The sequence below is a fragment of the Ambystoma mexicanum genome, chromosome 10, assembly GCF_040938575.1.
Source record: "Ambystoma mexicanum isolate Mex_15411 chromosome 10, UKY_AmexF1_1, whole genome shotgun sequence".
In the NCBI taxonomy this organism is placed as follows: Eukaryota; Metazoa; Chordata; class Amphibia; order Caudata; family Ambystomatidae; genus Ambystoma; species Ambystoma mexicanum.
In genome coordinates this window covers 1,523,914,943-1,523,933,391 of record NC_090932.1, presented here as the reverse complement: position 1 = coordinate 1,523,933,391, position 18,449 = coordinate 1,523,914,943, and the positions used below count along the sequence as shown (strand labels likewise).

The following is an 18,449-nucleotide window of genomic DNA, read 5'->3' as shown; positions in this document are numbered from 1 at the left end:
ACTCCCTGCTTAGGAGATGTGATCATTGCAGGTGTAAAATTTGTTTTTTCCCCCTCTCCACATTCCCGCGGGATTCCCCCGATAAAGGCAACAAACTACAAATACAGCGGCATTCAATATCCGTGCCCACAGGAATCCCCAGTGTTCCCCCGATAATGCTTGAAAATCTTAAACTCTTCCCTGTGTTCACAGGCATTGACCAAGCACACCCCTCCTCTTTCGATGGTCCACCCACTCCCCTCAATTGCTTTTTTGCTCCCTGGCACTCTCCTGGCCATTACCCCTGTCACTGTTTGGTTTGCGTGATGCATTTTCTTCTCCGAGATGAACTACATTGAAACACAAGTGCTGCATTTCAGGGGTTTTGTTACGTTAAATCTGATCACCTTAACTTTCTCTGAGCAAATGGTTTTTCACTGAATTTCAAGGGTTTTGCTATACCTTAGTTTCCTCACAGCCCACTAGCCACGGCCTTCTGTTGTGGCCACTGAACATGTTTTACCAATAGATTACTTTGGGGCCCACTAGCCATGGCCACTGGCCATGTTGCACCGTTAATTGGTTACCAAACACCCATTGTCCCCTGCCCAGTAGATATAGACACTGCAGATGCTAAACCTTTTTATTTTTTAGCTCCTTATTCCCAATATAATTTTGCAGTAATCATTTCCAATAACAGAAAGTCCTGCGGTAGAGTGGCGGGTCACTGATTCCCGCGATAATGGGGAAAATTGCTCCAAATTAAAAAGTCTTCCACATCCTCACAGGCCCACAACATGTGTCCCCCTTCTTTTTTCCAGGTACCCATACTCCAGTCAATTGCCTTTTCCCTCCCTAATCCTATCCCAATACCCCCATCACTCAGGCTTTGTGTGCTGCAAATATTTTTCGGAGCCCGCCTTGCAGTGTTGGCTGCTTTAATCTTGTGAGATTGACACGGTCTGCCCAATAAACCGAAAATGTTCTACCCGTAACTGGCCCCCAACCCACTCCAAAATCCCCAAGTTCACATGGTGTCTTCTTTCCCAGTGCCGACCGCAAGCCTGATGTGATTGCTATTTCTATTGGCATTGGTATTTATATAGTGCCTACGACTAGACCATCTAAGTGCTGTCGTTCAAACAAATCCGTGTTTGCCTAGGAATGACTACATAAACAGAAGAGTTTTGAGTCTCTTTCTGATGTCAAGACCGTTATTAGACTCTGAAAGGTCGTGGGGGAGTTAATTCCAAAGTTTAATGGCATCATTTTTCCTCCTCCAAATAGCGCTTCAAATTCTTTCATTTGTGGCTTCTGCCACTAATATCAGAAATGGTGGCTTTTCATTTCTGAAAAGTCTCTCAACTGCAAAGCACCAATGCCGATATATATAAAGGTTTTAAGGTACAATGGGCACCCCATGTCTCTTTCTGTCATGTTTTAAAACCTACTGGATGGATCTACTCCAAACCAGTCAAGGAAATTAAGTCAATGTTTTGTGCCCAAATTATTTCTTATTTGGTCCAAATCTGCCCAGCAGTTTTCAAGCTGCGGCTGTACAAAACTGCACTTTTTCTCTATGGGGAAAATGAATGGGAGTAGACTGAAAACTGCGTTTTTATGTTTTCTTAATAACTTTTTCATTTTTTATTGAATTGTTCCCAAAATATCCTGTTTGGAAGGGAGGGGGTCTCCACCAGGGGTGTTGCTAGGTCTGGGAAAAATCTGGGGCTACGCTAATGTCGGGACTGTCGGGACTCCGGGCTAGCTAGTCTTTAGGTTGTAGCCCCTGAACTTATATCCAGGGCTACAACCAAAAGACCTGGGGCACCCTCAGCACCCCCTGCAACGCCTCTGCCCACAAAAAACTTTTTTATTAGAAAATGTCATCCAAATCCATCCAACAAATCAAAATGTATTATCCTCTCTCAGCCTCGCTGTTGCAATGCATCAAGACCGATATAAAGGTTTTAAGGAGCAGGAGTTTCCCGTTCTCTGTTGAACATTTTAAAAACTACTGGATGGATTTAGCCCAAACCAGTCAAGGAATCTAAGTCAACGCTTTGTGCCCAAATTGTTTCTTATTTGGCCCAAATCTGCCAACACGCTACGGCTGTTCAAAAACGGCACCTTTTCTCTATGGGAAACTGAATGTGAGTAGGTCGAGAACTGTGTTTTTATGTTTTCCTATTAACTTTTTTTAACAATGTATTCCCAACACAATTTTCAGTTAGGAGCTGTGGGGGGGAGGGCCTTCACAACCTTTTTGTCTATAAAATTGCATCCAAGTGCATCCAGCAAGTCACCAGTTATTAGCCTTGCTGCAGCAAAGCACCAAGGCTGATATAAAGGTTTTAAGGATCTGGGGCACCCTCTTCTCTGTCGAATGTTTAAAAAATTACTGGATGGATTTACACCAAACCAGTCAAGGAAATTACATCAACCTCTCTGTACTTAACCCAGGGCCCTACTGGACTGGGTGGACTTGTTCCCTCCCCCTCCCTTTCACTTCCTGTCTGCACACGTACATTACCTAAAATGTACTAGGCCTGGTGCGCCAGGCCTAGTACGATAGTTTTTTGTTTCTGTATGCCCTCTCCTTCTCATCCCCCCCTGTATCACCCCACTCTCTGTCACGCACTGACACTATCTGAAACGCTGCTGGCCTAGTACGGCAGTTTAAAGATTGTATGTTCTTCTCCCTCTCCTTTCCCCTTCTCGCCTCCCTTCTTGTCTTGCACTAGTATTAAAGCCGTCAGGCCTAGTTTGCTAGTTATTATTGTTAGATCATTCGGAAACTTCAAGGCCTAAGAATGACTCTGTATTCCCTTGTTCCCTGTCCGCCTTGAAACACTTTGAAGCACTTCACTTGTGTATAAGCGCTTTACAAAAAAACAATTCTAATGCTTTGTGGCCAAGATGTTTCTTATTTAGTCCAAATCCGCCCAGTGATTTTCGCTCTATGGCTGTTAAAAAAAAACACTTTTTCTCTATAGGAAAATGAATGGGCTGAAAACTGTGGTGTTTTATTTTCTTTCTAACGTTTTCATTTTATAACGTATTGTTCCTAAAGTTTGCAGTTTTGTGGGGCCCCGGACAAACATTTTTGTTTTGAATATTTCATCCAAATCCATCCAGCAAGTCAATTCAAGACAAAAGTTATTAGCAACAGAATTTTTGTAATAAATGGATGCTTTTTCATTTCAGAAAAGTCTCTCAGTCTCTCTGCTGCAAAGCACAATGGGGATATAGCTATGTTTTTGGGAGCAGGGGGCACCTCCTTCCCCGTCTAATATATTTTTAAATCTCCTTGTGGATTTACTTCAAGCTTGCCCCAGAAATGGAGTCAACGCTTCGTGCCCAAGTTGTTTATCATTTGGCCCAATTCCGTCAAGCAGTTTCTGCGCTTCAGCTTGACAATATTTTGACTTTTTCTCTATGGGGAAAATAAATGTTAGTAGGCCCAAAACAGCTTTTTTGTTTTCTTAATAACGTCTTCATTTCTAATCAAAATCAGATACAGGTGGAGATACAGACGGATTTGTGAGTCGTAGGGCCTGGGGTGGTGGATTCAGTAAGTACGATCCTTGCCGATACCATCTCACACAAAGAAAAATCGCTTGGTGCGTAAAAAAACATACATATATCTTTTACACATAGTTTTTACTCTCTGTGCGTTCCCTCTGCGAACACAAAAATGACCCAGGTGACAGCAGCTGCAGTGCCCCTGGACCAGTGAGAGGTGGCTGGGCCAGGTGGAGCTCAAGCTGGTTCGGGGCAAGTGGCTGGCTCAATTTTCAAGCCATACTCAACCAGGACCATCACTGTCTCAGCCGTGGTGCCAAAGAAAGGTCAGAGCCAGAGGTTGTTCTCAATAGTACAAATGTGGTGCAGCTTTTTCTGTAAGATTTTTTGAGAGATGGCCACAAAGTGACAGGAGAGTAGTAAGGAAAACGTTCTTTATGATTAGACAACATTTATTACAGAGAGGTTGGATAAACCGGGCTAAAGAGTATCCGAAAATGAGCCGAGCTGTAAACAGGCATTGACCATAGATAACCAGACATGGGGAACAGGGAAAATGGGGTGCCACATCAGACCCAGGAGATTGATCACCTGCATGGCTGGTAGGTTTCAACGAGGCGGAAGAGTGGATTGCCATGCTACTGCCACCTTCGACAAATCTTCTGGGGTTTTGAGGGGGGAAGAGACCTAGGATATAAGGCGGTTGTTCTTTTATCACAAAAGAATTTAGCAAAGTCTTGACATTTACTGGTTACCCCTGTTGGAGGGCAGGTGTTGCAATGTTCCTCAATGGGTTTCGCCAAAGAGAACAGTAGTGAGGTCACCTGAGAGAGCACAAACTGGGATTTGTTTGGTGCTAACAAGATTGGCAAGGGGCAGCATTTAGACTCAGCTAGAAAAATGTGTTGCCAACTGTCGAAAAAGGTAGGCTACAATTGGGAAAGATGGGCACGCAAGGAACATACCCGTCAAGCTTGCTCCACTTGCTTGACTCTGGTGACTTAAACCATGGTGACCGCGCTCTTATATTGGTAAACGGTCTATAAGGCTTAGAGGTAGTGGGAAGTAAGTGATCGTCAAATTGTCGTCGCTCTGAGAAGAGGTAAGCGGTGCAGAGAAGAAGATCAAATCTGATAGTGTCTGTAACCTATAAATGCATAACTCTTTTTTCGCCGAAAAAATATACTGGACGAAGGCGTGATATACCTCATGCTCCAGTTAACGCCTTGACGCCTGTCAATCTGTGGATCCAATCATAGGACCCGCTTTGTCTCAGCAGTAGGCTTTGTTGGCATTGCCCGGGGGACGCCAGATCAATAAATCATTAAACTAGTAGTAATCGTGCAAAATGGAGGTAACTAGTTCAGGACACTGGCGAACTTGGATCTTTAAAGGAACCTGGGTGGGCCTTCTCAGTAGAATGTTTGAGAAATGCAGGCGTCTTACGGTGTCCATCCTCTTAGTTGCCAATTGACCTCAAATCCTTCTAGCTTTTTATCCTACAGCAATTTACATGACTGGTAGTTTCATTTTCCCCATTACTATACATATTGGGACCTGTAAGACGTATCATTTATTTTAATTTATTTATTTATTTGCACTGTTAAAGCGCTCACACAGCCCGGGGGCATCGAGGCGCTGTTACAGGAATATGTCTTAGTTGCGTATTTATAACGTGCTTAATACCCAGAAGTTTCTAAGCGCGGACCCGGGGATCGAACCTGTGTTGCTTCGGGTCGTTTTTTTTTCCAAGGCGAGCATGTTGCTGCTGAGCTATCATCCCCGGACACGTAAGGTAAAGCGCATCCATCTTTAACAACATGACTGGATAAAGGTGAGCCTGTTACCATGGGCCCACATGCCAGCAAAACCGGCAACGAGTCACATGCCAACTTGCGGCGCAATATTGTACTATTTGCTCCAATTAGCACAGCACTTTTATTTATTTCTTGATGATTAACAAGGCGCATTCAACATTCTGAACAGGCACTTCAGAGAGCCAAGAAGATGGAGTGGGTGAAGAATAGGACAGGGGGTTCCGGGGAGGGCACAGCAACTTTCTCGTGTCATCTCTCCTGCCAGTGGTTGCATACTTAGGTGCTGGGTAGTGCAAGCAGAGGTTACAAGCATAGCCTCTTATATAATACTCCAAATATCTCATTTAAAATTGTACTTGGCGGTATCGGTACAACGAGAAGACATTGAAAGATACACCGCTGTCACACCCCCTGCTCTTAAAAATGTGCCGCGAGGAAAGGAGTGCGGTCTGCCAAGGCGGAGCTACACAGTATGGATCGCGAGCCCAGAAAAACAAAATGTTCCAAGGCTTCTGACGGAGACGATTGTTCCTGACAAAGAAAGAGAATGGAATTATAATGATAAAAAGGGATGCTGGGGCCCAGGTCCTGCTTACAAACGTGAAAACCAGCAAGAGCGCCAGGGAAAGGAGAGAAGAGTTCCAGCTGCGCTGCTGAAAGCACTGGCATATCTCTCTCTCTCTCTCCTCTCTCTCTCTCTCTCGCTCTGTCCCTCTCTCCTCCCTCCTCTCTCCACCAGTGGGGCATCAGCCTAAGGAGAGCAGTGTCATAAATAAACATTTTACCTGATCTCCTAAATAAGTAGCAGGTACTGAGCGGCAAGGGGCATTTGTAAAGGATCTACAATTGTCCCAAGGTAAAGGTTTCATAACTTAAAAATAAAGAATTCCCTTTTTTTCTTATTGGAGGGCAACACAACATATCAAGGTGTGATAGCGAATGTTCAGAAAATTGTTATTTGGGTTGCAGCTGGTATTGTGTCAATTTAACACATTTGAGGACATTGGTATTTCTTCTTTTATCTCCTCTTCAATCAATTCTTCTTTAGTTGATGAAATAAAAAACGAATTTCTGGCTTCTTCTGCCGAAATAGCTGTGTGTGCTAAGTGATCGCTGGTGATCGTGATCGGGTTCGAATCAAAGAAGGACAGACTCAGTGTTTCATCCTTCCCAGGCCCATGAGATATTCTATTGATGTTGGCAAAAGCAACACCATTTAATCATATCACCAAGAAATGGCAAACTAGTATTAGCAAAATCTAACTTATGTTATGGAGTGCTACTAGTCTTTCATAACATTGTTTTTACTTCATATTACCTAAAGTCCTTCAACATCAGAGAGCTAAAGCACTCTTTAGCCAGAGCTAAAAATGTTCCACAAGAAGCTATAATGGTAAAGGATTTGCAGTGCGTACTACGTTTAAGTCGCATTAAAGTTGGAGCCTATCTAGTCCTCAATAAATTACTACTTGAGACGTTCATGTAGGATGGTAACTCAGATCGCAAAAGTTGGGGGGGAGGGGGAATTTTAGGTATTCGGAACCTAGGGAATAATCTTTCCCTCTATAGTGACCAAGAGACCAATCTGGGTCTTACTTGCTTCTTCGGAGTCCAGAGTTTGATTTCCTTGACAGTAACCTTGAGACAAATCTGGGTCTTACGTGCTTCTTCAGAGTCCAGAATTTGATTTCCTTGACAGTAACCTTGAGACCAATCTGGGTCTTACGTGCTTCTTCAGAGTCCAGAGTTTGATTTCCTTGACAGTAACCTTGAGACCAATCTGGGTCTTACTTGCTTCTTCGGAGTCCAGAGTTTGATTTCCTTGACAGTAACCTTGAGACCAATCTGGGTCTTACTTGCTTCTTCAGAGTCCAGAGTTTGATTTCCTTGACAGTAACCTTGAGACCAATGTGGGTCTTACTTGCTTCTTCGGAGTCCAGAGTTGGATTTCCTTGACAGTAACCTTGAGACCAATCTGGGTCTTACTTGCTTCTTCAGAGTCCAGAGTTTGATTTCCTTGACAGTAACCTTGAGACCAATCTGGGTCTTACGTGCTTCTTCAGAGTCCAGAGTTTGATTTCCTTGACAGTAACCTTGAGACCAATCTGGGTCTTACTTGCTTCTTCAGAGTCCAGAGTTTGATTTCCTTGACAGTAACCTTGAGACCAATCTGGGTCTTACTTGCTTCTTCAGAGTCCAGAGTTTGATTTCCTTGACAGTAACCTTGAGACCAATCTGGGTCTTACGTGCTTCTTCAGAGTCCAGAGTTTGATTTCCTTGACAGTAACCTTGAGACCAATCTGGGTCTTACTTGCTTCTTCAGAGTCCAGAGTTTGATTTCCTTGACAGTAACCTTGAGACCAATCTGGGTCTTACTTGCTTCTTCAGAGTCCAGAGTTTGATTTCCTTGACAGTAACCTTGAGACAAATCTGGGTCTTACGTGCTTCTTCAGAGTCCAGAGTTTGATTTCCTCAACAGTAACCCTGAGACCAATCTGGGTCTTAATTGCTTCTTCAGAGTCCAGAGTTTGATTTCCTCGACAGTAACCTTGAGACAAATCTGGGTCTTACGTGCTTCTTCAGAGTCCAGAGTTTGATTTCCTCAACAGTAACCCTGAGACAAATCTGGGTCTTACTTGCTTCTTCAGAGTCCAGAGTTTGATTTCCTCGACAGTAACCTTGAGACAAATCTGGGTCTTACTTGCTTCTTCAGAGTCCAGAGTTTGATTTCCTCGACAGTAACCTTGAGACCAATCTGGGTCTTACTTGCTTCCCAATACAGTGCTTGAAGACATTTAGTTTGCTGGTACACAAAAAGTAGTCTGGTCATATACACACAGCTCACTATTTTGTAGTCACCGAGATTCAGCTGTCACTAGCCAATGGCTGTTGGGGAGTGCACATTTTGAGGCCTGCCTAGATGCTGCAGTTTCACAGAGCATCCACCAACAGACATGAATACAAATTTACAAGCTATAAGCAAAAGAATACCATATTCTTAGCATTTTCTATATACAGTTATGCATTATTTTACTATATGGTGACATAGGGAATGCGGAATGTGTGCACAATTCTAAGGTTTTCTTCTTTTTCTTTTCTACCCAGATCCCAAGACTTACACGGAAGATCCGACCCACATTCCTACTTGTCGGATATGGCGAAACAGTCAGAAATGGAGTACATGGAAATCAAGCGGCCCAGGTTAGAAATGCTGCAAGACCAGCTGATGCGGCACTCGCCCTTAATGAGTCAGGGCCAGCACGGCGGAAACGAGGAGCACCTCAAGGTAAGAGGATGTGGGTCCAATCAATTCACCCAGGTGTTGTCTGCGTTGGTCAATTCCCCCAGATTCAAAGCCACTCCTGCTCCCTCATTTAGCAAGTAAAGCGGAATGGGAGAGATTCTGTGTATGAAATGGGGGGGAGAACCAATGTAAGCTGTTTAATGTACTGTTGTTTTACATGCAATGCTCAGTGCACATGTTTGAGGTAACCTCATGGCATTGGTCCAAGGATCAGGAGGCAGATTATTGAGTGTGGCCTTTCTTTGCCTTTCACTCCTTTGCAGGCCGGTTGTCATAAGCGAGGATTCCAAAGCGATCTGTTGTCATTGGAGTTGCCAGTGATTCTATCGATGTTTTTTTTTTGCCGAATACGATGTGATCAATTTTTTTTTATTAGTTCATTTCACTGTATACATTTATGCAAGGAGAGAACCCCCACAGCCGCTCTCCCATGCCCGGCACATTTATTATTGCCCTAACCCTCTCCCCACATATATTGTTGGGTGTCCTGACCCACGTTCGAGCTATCATGCTGCAACATTTGGTGCTGTGGGCTTAGAAAATCCAAGATGGCCAAAAAACCCACATGTACGCCAGAATAGGAAAACTGTGCAGTACTGGCATGGAAAACATCATGATGGCCAGAACTTCCCAGAAAATGCACAGGGAAATGCATGAAGAATAGGCTGCCACCCATTTTTGCCTAGGTTGTGAGCACAGGAGGGCACTGCCTAAAACCACCACTGGGCTACCCACACAGTAGCCTGAAACCATTGGGAATGGCAATGCTGATTGCCAAAAGCAACCTAGAACTGTGGGGAATTCATTTTCTTAAATCCCAAAAATGGTTGCATTACCAGTACTCACCACTATCAGAAAGCCGGCGTTTTAAAACCACCAGACTTTTGTGTAAAACTGAACAAATGAAACAAAACCAGACCAAGGAAAGACTTGGTAAGAGGGGGATACAATGTAAAACTATACTCTGAAATGACTTGAAGGAAGTAATTATTTAATGTGTATGTAAAAATCGTAATAGACTTAAACTGGGGGACAAAAAGTGACATTTAGCTGAAACCTGGCTTAATTAAACTGAATTCTGCCTGACATCTACCCCCACAGGAGTTAAAACCTGCTCAGCCACTCTTTCTCTTGCCAAAAGGAGTTGTCACCTCTCTGATTAGATTAGGGGTGGAGCAGCTACAGGGAGTTGAACAAAGGCCTGTCCTGGGCCCAGGCAGATGGTTTATTGGGGGGGATCGTAAATGGCTTCCTTTTGAACAAAGCCCATCCTTGACTCAGGCAGAAGTTATATTGGGGGCGTCGTAAAAGTGGCTTCCTCTTGGCAGAAACGGGGAGGGGCAGCCCCCTCTGAGGACAGGCTGAGCTTAAAGAAAGTGGATAGACTGGTTTCTCCACCATGTGACCTGGGAAGACACACCCCTGTTGGCCAGAATATGATTTTAAGAAAGATGTATAACTCGTGGTGCGGACTTGTCAAAATTAGCTAAATGATACCATATTTCTTGTGATTTTTCTGCCCACATTTTAAGAGGTTTTAGGACCCGGTGGTATGATCAGAGGGGTTGCTAGCGGAAAATAGGGTTTCACTCCAAATGTCTGCATGTTAAAAATCTGACACTTCATCAATCAATGTCCACACTCCTTGCGCACATCTGTGTAAATTTGGGTAAATGTCCGATATTGCAAGACCAGTTAAAAAGTGCAAAATGTTGCCATTTCTGAATGCAAGCCTCCAGGAAGAGCAGAGTTTGAACAGAGTATACCTCATGTGATATGTGATGGGTGCATGTAATTTTAAACAACTGTGTATCTGTGCAATATGTATTTGAATGAAATATAGATTTGTGGGCAAACTGACCAGGGGAGGATCCTCTGACCCATAAAACCTACAGCATCACTCTGACTCACATTTCCTTCCCCCAATCATGGGAGAGGGGAGAATTGGGCCAATGACAAGTAGAGAGGGGCAGGCTTAGCTAGGCCCAGGCACACACCCATTTTCAAAACACATAAAAAGAGACTGCTGGGACAAGTAGAGACATTCAATTCCATTTGCTGCGGAGCATGCTGACCGACGACTTCACATCCAGAGATCCTACACTTAGACTTCCAAGCTAGACAGAGACTACAGAACTTTGAACCAAGAAGGCCCACTGCAAGCAAAAGTATTTGTCAGCAGGCCCAAAATCATTTGCAGACTATTCACAGCCAGGCTGAGCTGTTGATTCTGCCCTGAAACCCTGCGCCAGAAAGATCCAGAAGCAGTGCTGTACCCAGAGAAAGCAGAGCAGTATCCAGAACCAGAGGCCAGAGATCCAGAGTGACCCAGACCGCTGTGAGCAGAACCAGAGAGCTGACCCAGATCACTGTGAAGTGCCGAGACCAGAACCGGAGTCCAGTCCAAAACCTGACCAGATCCGTGGCGAGGCCTATTTCAAAAATATATTGTGAGTACCTAGCAGAACTGTGCAGAACCAATCTCTTAATTAAAATAATCTAATCCAAACTATTTTAATCTAACCAGAACTGCCTCCTAGAAGTTGTCACTTGTTATTTTGTAAAGCTGCACCACTGTCACTTGTCAACTCTGAAGTTGCAAGCTGTCACCTGTCATTTTGAGTTTACTTTAAATCCGAAAAACTACCTTTATTTAATCGTCTGTATCTCTGGAACCATTTGGGCTAGGAACTTGGTTTGGTTTAACTTTCCTCTGAAAGCTTAGAATCTTACCTTTCCAACAAGCCTAGAACCTACTCCTTATACTTCTTCCGCAATCACGATTAACGCACTTGCGAATTTTACCGCGATTTGGTTAAAAATCCAGCCACGTGTAACCATCAGCAGTCATTTCTTTCCTTGCTAAAAATTTGTTTGCCTCTTAATCACCATCTCTGAATCATTGCTAAAGTGAGCCTGAACTCATCCCAAGTATCTCTCACTCACCCTGAACCTCCTAAGGGAATTAAAAGCATTTTCAGCATATTTTTCACTTCCTTGCCACCACATTCAAAGCACTTGGGCCTGTGTTTTAAAACGCATACCGGTTTTCTCTAAGCTTGCTGGGGGGGGAACTGAATTTCGTATTGTATTTGATTGCATTCCTGAGAACTGTGTGCTCCTCTTTCCATCTACTTCCATGTCTTACATTGCATAGGGGAGGGGGGTGAATTGCCAGAGAAAAAGTGATTATTGTATCTTTTGCTAAAATCATATCAAGTATTTCTGTACTGCATTTTATTCCTCATTGCTTTTCCCTTGAAATCATAAAAGTAATTTTGCTACTTTATCCATCCTATACTAACTCCTCATTGATTTTAAAGAAGTGTGCTAGTGCCAGATTACCCATTGTTGATCAACATCATATGTCTAAGTGTACTATCAGATATTAATTTATTATAAAGTGTGATATATATATATTGTTTAAATTCTCAAATAAACCTTTTAAACTTGCAAAACAGAACTACTTCTTGGCTCAGTGGGGTCAGGGGGATTCCAAGAGAGGGGTGTTATATAGGGGTAGTCATCCAGAACTCATGAACTGGACATAAAGATATATCAATAAGGGTTTCCATTCAGTATCCCAGACTAGGCATTGACTTAGCTGTAGTGTTGGATTGAATCCTCTTACAAAGTGGGGGCTCGCGCCGGACGTCTGGGTTAGATCTATCACTTGCGCAGCTTAATACAGTGTGCTAACTGACGGGATACACACATCCGCTCGGATCACCACGCTGTTTTACGCTGTAAAGCACTCTTCAAAGGGACACTCTAAGGAAAAGGTCTGTTTTGCAAAATAAAATACTAATTTCTGTAAGTCAGGACAGAGATCAATCTCTAGAATGACGACCTTGGTAGACATGAAAATAGCGAGGGAGCACCTCTTACATAAGCTATTTGTGAGAGGTGAGTGGACTCACCAGGACCAAACGATCTGGTTGCAGGCCATCGCGCAACAGGTCACTGAAACAGGGTCAGACATATGGAGAGATCAGGGTCCATTACATGTGGCCCTGAGTGAACTATATATGGCTCCTAAAGCCAAAGATGAACACAATAATATTGCCAGGATAGCGGCATACCTGTACCTATATTTGGGAGACATGCAGGATAAATATACTGAAAGCCAAGATCTGGCAAATAGGCGACAGATGGCGTTAGAGAAGGTCCGATCTGACCTGGTCTCTTCTGAGCAGAGGCTGCAGAGGAGCCAGGAGTTAGAAAATGATAGTAGGCAGTATATCATTAAAATAAAAGAGGATATGGACATCCTGCAACAGGAAAAGGCTGACCAGGATACCAGATTTCTGGCCTTGCAAAAGGAGTACCAAGAAGGTTTGGACTCCCTACCACAGAGCCAGAAAAAGCTGGAGCAACAATTAGATTTCAATAGGGTATGTGCTGAGCAGGTAGTCACCCTGCAAAGCCACCTAGATAGGGAAAAGGCAGAAAGCAATAAATTGATTCTGAAAGACCTGGATACCCAGGCAGAGTTTGATCAGGAGCGCCAGAGAGCTGGTGCCTTCCAAAGGCAAAGGGACGACCTGGCGGCACAGATGCAGACTCTTAGTCAGGAAAGGGACACCTTAGGCCAGGAAGTCTGCCATTTAAAAAGGAAAATGGAAGAAAATCACCTGGCCCTCCAGGGACTGGGTGACCTCCAAAAAGAACACCAGAACTTGTTAGAGCACACCAGGAGGGTGGAGGAGGCTCTGGCAAGAAAGGAGCAGGCCAGTAGGGAAGGGACTCAGGAGGTAACCCTCCTGCAGCAAAGACTGGCCCAGTACTCCAGGACCAATCAGGAGGCACAGAGAGAAAATGAGGCTCTCTGTCAGCACAATGATAGGCTCCAACAACACCTAGCGATGCAGGAGAGACTGATAGAGTCTAGTAAGGCCTTAACTGAGGAACTGAAAGCGCAGGCTCTTGCATTGCAACAGGGAGCAGGGGCGGATAGAGACCAGGTTCGCTGGGAGAGGGAGACTCCTGAGCATAACCTCAGGAGCCCTAGTACCAGAGGCCTTCATATCTCTCAGTCCCTGGACTCTGCCACCCCCATGTCCCCTCGCGCACATGAGCCCAGGGCCACGGGGTTGGCAGATTACTATCCAACCAGAAGTATGGGGCTCATAGGCCAGTACCTCCCAGGAATGGATGGGCGGGCATCCGGGTATGGGCACCCAAGCACAGTGCAATTTAATGGGGAACCCCAGGAGAGTAGGCCCATTAAGGGCATCCTGAAAACTTATGCCCAGTTAGGTCAGTGGCGGGGGGGGTACCCATCAAATCCTGGCAGCAAGGAGGAATCTGAAGACTCCTCTGAACGGCGCAGGACACAGGAGACCAGGTCCCCACATTCTGCCAGCCATTCCCAGGCTCGCAGAATCCGGGAAAACCTGGAAGATCAGACAGGAACCTCTGGGAGCAGTGCCTCTGAGTCAGAGGATGAATGGACCAGGGTTACCCGAACCAAAATGGCCAATAAGGCAAAAAGGGCCTTGCTTAAGGACCCATTGAAGCAAATAAAGGCAATAAGGAGTGTCATCACGCCTTATCATAAGAACGCCAAGTATTCCGTTTGGGAACACTTGGAGCTCTATGAGCAAATGATGGAGACTTTCCATTTGAAGGACAGCAGTAGCTGCATCCAGTACGTCAAATGGACATTCTCCCCAGAATACTCCAGGTTCTTTGCGGGGCTGGAGGACCAAAATCATTTAAGATGGTCCACCTATAAGGCGGCCATCTTGAAACATTTTTCTGTTCACAGAAATCCTCAAGAGGCTCGCAAGGCAGCCTACAATTTGCAATGTGGGGAGGAGCAGGCCCCACAAGAGTTTGTGCAAGAATTAAAGCGTGATTTTGCGCAGACCACCAGAAGGGTGCGCACAGACAGCAAAGAGTTTGTCAATACATTTTTCCATGCTCTCCCTAAATATATAATGACCCAGCTCGTGAGAGATTTTCATGAGAAAAGATCTTTAGACTGGGTCATTGAACAGGCTACCCGGATCTATGAGGTGCAGAAGCCTATCGAAAATAAAAATAACGCGCCGAAAAACCCCAAAACCAACAGAACCCCTGCAGCTGCCAAGGTGGCAGAGGTAAAGGTTGCCCCCGTTTTAGATTTGGAGATGGGGGGGCCTAAAAACCTGCCTGCACCAAATAATTCACAGCCCAGAAGGCCCTCGGGCCAGTCACAGACAGGGAGTCGAGGAGGTAGTCCCACAAATGGGGTCCCCCGCTCCCCTGACTATGTAAGTCCCCGCTATAAGGGAAACCGACCAATCCTGGGTTATGTGTGGACTCCTCCAGCCCAAGGGGGGGGATCCAGCCAAGCACCTGACCCGGGGAACTTCCCTCCCAACTTCCCACAGGAGGGCAGACATTCTCCAAATCCTGGGCAGAACTTTTTCCCCAGGTATCCACCCAATTTCCCGCCCCAAAATCATCCATCCTTCTTTCCCCAATTCCCTGAGCCCAGACAACCTAATCCGGGAGAGGGGAGGCCAAGGGTGGAGGGGTACCAAAATCTTCCCAACCAGGGGTACTACCAGAGAAGGGATAGCTACCCTTCCCGGGATCAGCCCAGGGGAGAAAATAGAGCCCTGTATCAGCCTGAGCGGGTTTCACAACTTGAGCGCCAGGTCCAAAATATGGCACGGGATCTGGGTCACATACTGAGGGCTCAACAGAACCCTCAGATGAGCATGCCACCGCAGAATGCCCCAAACTCGGGATCTGGTGCTCCAGAACAATGACGGGGGCAGCACCCCGATAACCCACCGGTTCCCAGGGAGGAGGCACAAGGGGAAGGGGGGTGTAAAGCCTTGGAGGAAGCTTCCTTCCCAACTTGTAAACAGCCCCTGGAAAACCAGGAACCGGAAACAAAATCTCCTGCCCCTGAAAGCCTGCCTCCCAAGGAGCAGAGGGGGGGTAGGAGAAACAAAGGACCCAAACAGACCCACTTTGTGGAGGAGGTACAGGTCTTCCAATTTGAGGGAGAGGGATCCTCAGAAGATCCTGGGAAAAGGATCTTCTCCTTCAGAGATGGGGGAACTCCTCCCAAAGAAAAATGGGTCCCAAGGGATTCCAATCCAGACTGGGGAGATGTGGAGACTGAGCTACCGCCGCCCATCATCTCATCCGAGAACCGACAATACCAAAATCCCCTGGTTCAAACCCATCCTGGTGACTGCCTTCAAAAAGGGGGGGGTGGCCCGGAACCGGAACCAGGGGAACCCACAATGGCTCTGATCTCCAGTTGCCAAGTTTTTCTTTCAGATTCCCAAGACTCTCCACAGAATTCTGCCCAGATCTCTTCTCTAGCAATGTCCAAAACCAGAAAGTTAGCCCACCAGTTGTCCAAAAATGTGCATTATCTGTGCCCCCTTGAGGAGAAGGAGGGAAGATACTATGCCCCGGTACAAGTACAGGGGCAGGGTACAATTTTGGCACTGGTGGACACTGGATCCCAAGCTACCCTTCTGTCCAAAAGGGCCTTTGAGGAACTAAATGCAGGAAGGGGGGAGAATTACCAAATTCCTCTCACCTCTCTTCCTGGACAACTGCAGAACTTTGACGGGAAGGAAATTCCCGTTGAGGGGACTGCAGACTTGGACATTAAAATTGGGCGACACAAGGTGAAACACCCGGTCATAGTAGTGGCTCCAGAGGGCACCCCTTGTTTACTAGGGAACGACCTCCTGAGAAGGTTGTCACCCCTAATAGATTGTGTAAACAAGGTCCTCTGGACCCAGACTAGCCGACCAATAAAATTAAAACAGAGTGTCAACCGTGTTAGTTTAAACGGCACCTGCCACATGGTTGAACAAAAATCTGACCAAGTAGAATTTCACTTCCAGAACAACCAAACTCCAGATGTGACAGTAATAGCAGTAGGACAACAGAGTGGTGATGGGGGGTCCTCTCTATTTCTGAAAATCAACCTTCCTTCCAGTCTAAAGTGGTACTCCACGCTGGAAGGAAACACTCTGAGATTCTATACTAATCCACAATCAGAAACTCCCACTCCTATAGTCCAGAAAGATGTGAAATCAGCTCAGAGCCTGGCTGATATTCAGCAAATTGGAGAGCAGTTGTTCATCCCTGTTCAGTTAAATGATGGGAAGGACTCTGTTCTCGCTCGAGTGTGTGTGAACAACGGTAAGAGCTTCATCAGCGAAGCCATGTTCCGCCAACTCCCAAAAGATCCAGCCATTACCACATTCAAACTGATAGACAAATGGGAAATGGACCTGGAAGCACCTAATTCCAAACATCTCCTGCCAAGCAGGTGTATGCTCAAAATCTCCATTGGCAACAAGAGCATAGTCCATAATTGTTGGGTCGTACGAGACGTCACTGCCGCCTTTTACCTAGGCAGTGACATTCTCAATCGCTTTGCCATTAGTTTGGACCTAATAAACTTCAAAGCTTGGTCCCGATTAGCGGATAATCCCATGGGCTTTGATGATCCAGAAAAAGCATTTAGGTCAGCTCAATTGCTACCTTATGCAGTTGAAATTCAGATTAAAGAGGAAGTCACCATCCCAGAAAGGACCCGACAATTCTCCCTGGAAGTGAAAGTTAAAAGAGGACAACATTTGAAAAACCCTGATGCTTGCATACATCTAAACGCTTCTTTCCAACAGCAAGGGTTGGGGGTAAACCCAACTCCATTAGTCAACATAGAACATGACACCATTCCAATAGAGGTGGATAACAGCGACTTAAAGAGTATTACTCTAGCCGCAGGCACCATTATTGGAATGGCGATTGATGACCGACATTTTTCCATTGATTTAGGAAATGAACTGTTAGGACCAATCCCCAAGGACTGTTTAGACAGTGACAGTGATGACCATACAACACCAGACTTGATTTTTACCCGGCATGGGGGGAACTTCCTGGTGTACACTTCCTGCCCCTATGGTAAGGAAGATGTGACTTGTGACTTCAGGAGGGATGAGGTGATTTTCCAGGTCCATGAGGGTTGCCTTCCCCACCTGAGGCCTCCAGTCCAAATCAGCACTCTGACCAGGGACTTCTCCACCCAGCTGGAGGAGGCCGCTGAGATAGCCAAACCAGAAGTCTTTCCAGGCTTCAGGCAGATGGTGGAAGAGAGAGTCAACCTAGCTGATGCCTGTGTGACTCTGGAACAAAAGCAAAGGTTGAAACAGGTTTTCTTGGATTTCCAAGATCTCTTTGCGGTACACTCATATGACTGTGGTCGCACCGACATCCACACAACAACAATCCCCACGGACCCTGCCATGACTCCAGTGTTTGTGAAGCAATATCGCTTGCCTCTCGCATCAATGGAGTCCCTTACTGAAATAATTAAGAACCTGGAGTCCCGGGGAATAATCCCTCCAGTTCACAGCACCTTCAATAACCCGGTGCTGGGAATATTGAAGCCAAACGGCCAGTGGAGACTCTGCGCCAACCTCAGGGAGCTCAACAAACGGGTCCATACTTCCCGATGGCCTCTGCCCTACATTGACCAAGGGCTGGCCCAGATTCAGGGGTCACAGGTATTCACAGCAATAGACCTGACCAATGGATACTGGACCGTGCCTGTCAGTAGGGAGGACCAATACAAGCTGGCTTTTACCTTTGGGGGCCAGCAGTACACATGGACCCGGACTCCCTTCGGATACCTCAACTCCGGCAATGAATTCAACATTTTCCTACACAAGGCCATGCCCGACCTGGGTGCAAGGGGTAACCTGGCTTATGTAGATGATGTTCTCGTCAAAAGTTCATCTGTGGAGGAACACATAGCGGAGATCCGTTATGTTCTGACCCAGTTGAGGGCCGCC

General features: G+C 45.7%; 1 protein-coding gene across 5 annotated transcripts in view; it reads left to right on the top strand.

Annotated features, from left to right (window-relative positions):
- Window positions 1-18,449, top strand: part of NCOR2 (nuclear receptor corepressor 2) — a 2,813,293-nt gene that overhangs the window by 513,860 nt on the left and 2,280,984 nt on the right. For all 5 annotated transcript variants that reach the window (XM_069619703.1, XM_069619702.1, XM_069619704.1 and 2 more), the window contains exon 4: window positions 8,427-8,607. In XM_069619703.1, the coding sequence (XP_069475804.1) occupies window positions 8,427-8,607 (181 nt within the window). The remainder of the gene's footprint in view (window positions 1-8,426; window positions 8,608-18,449) is intronic.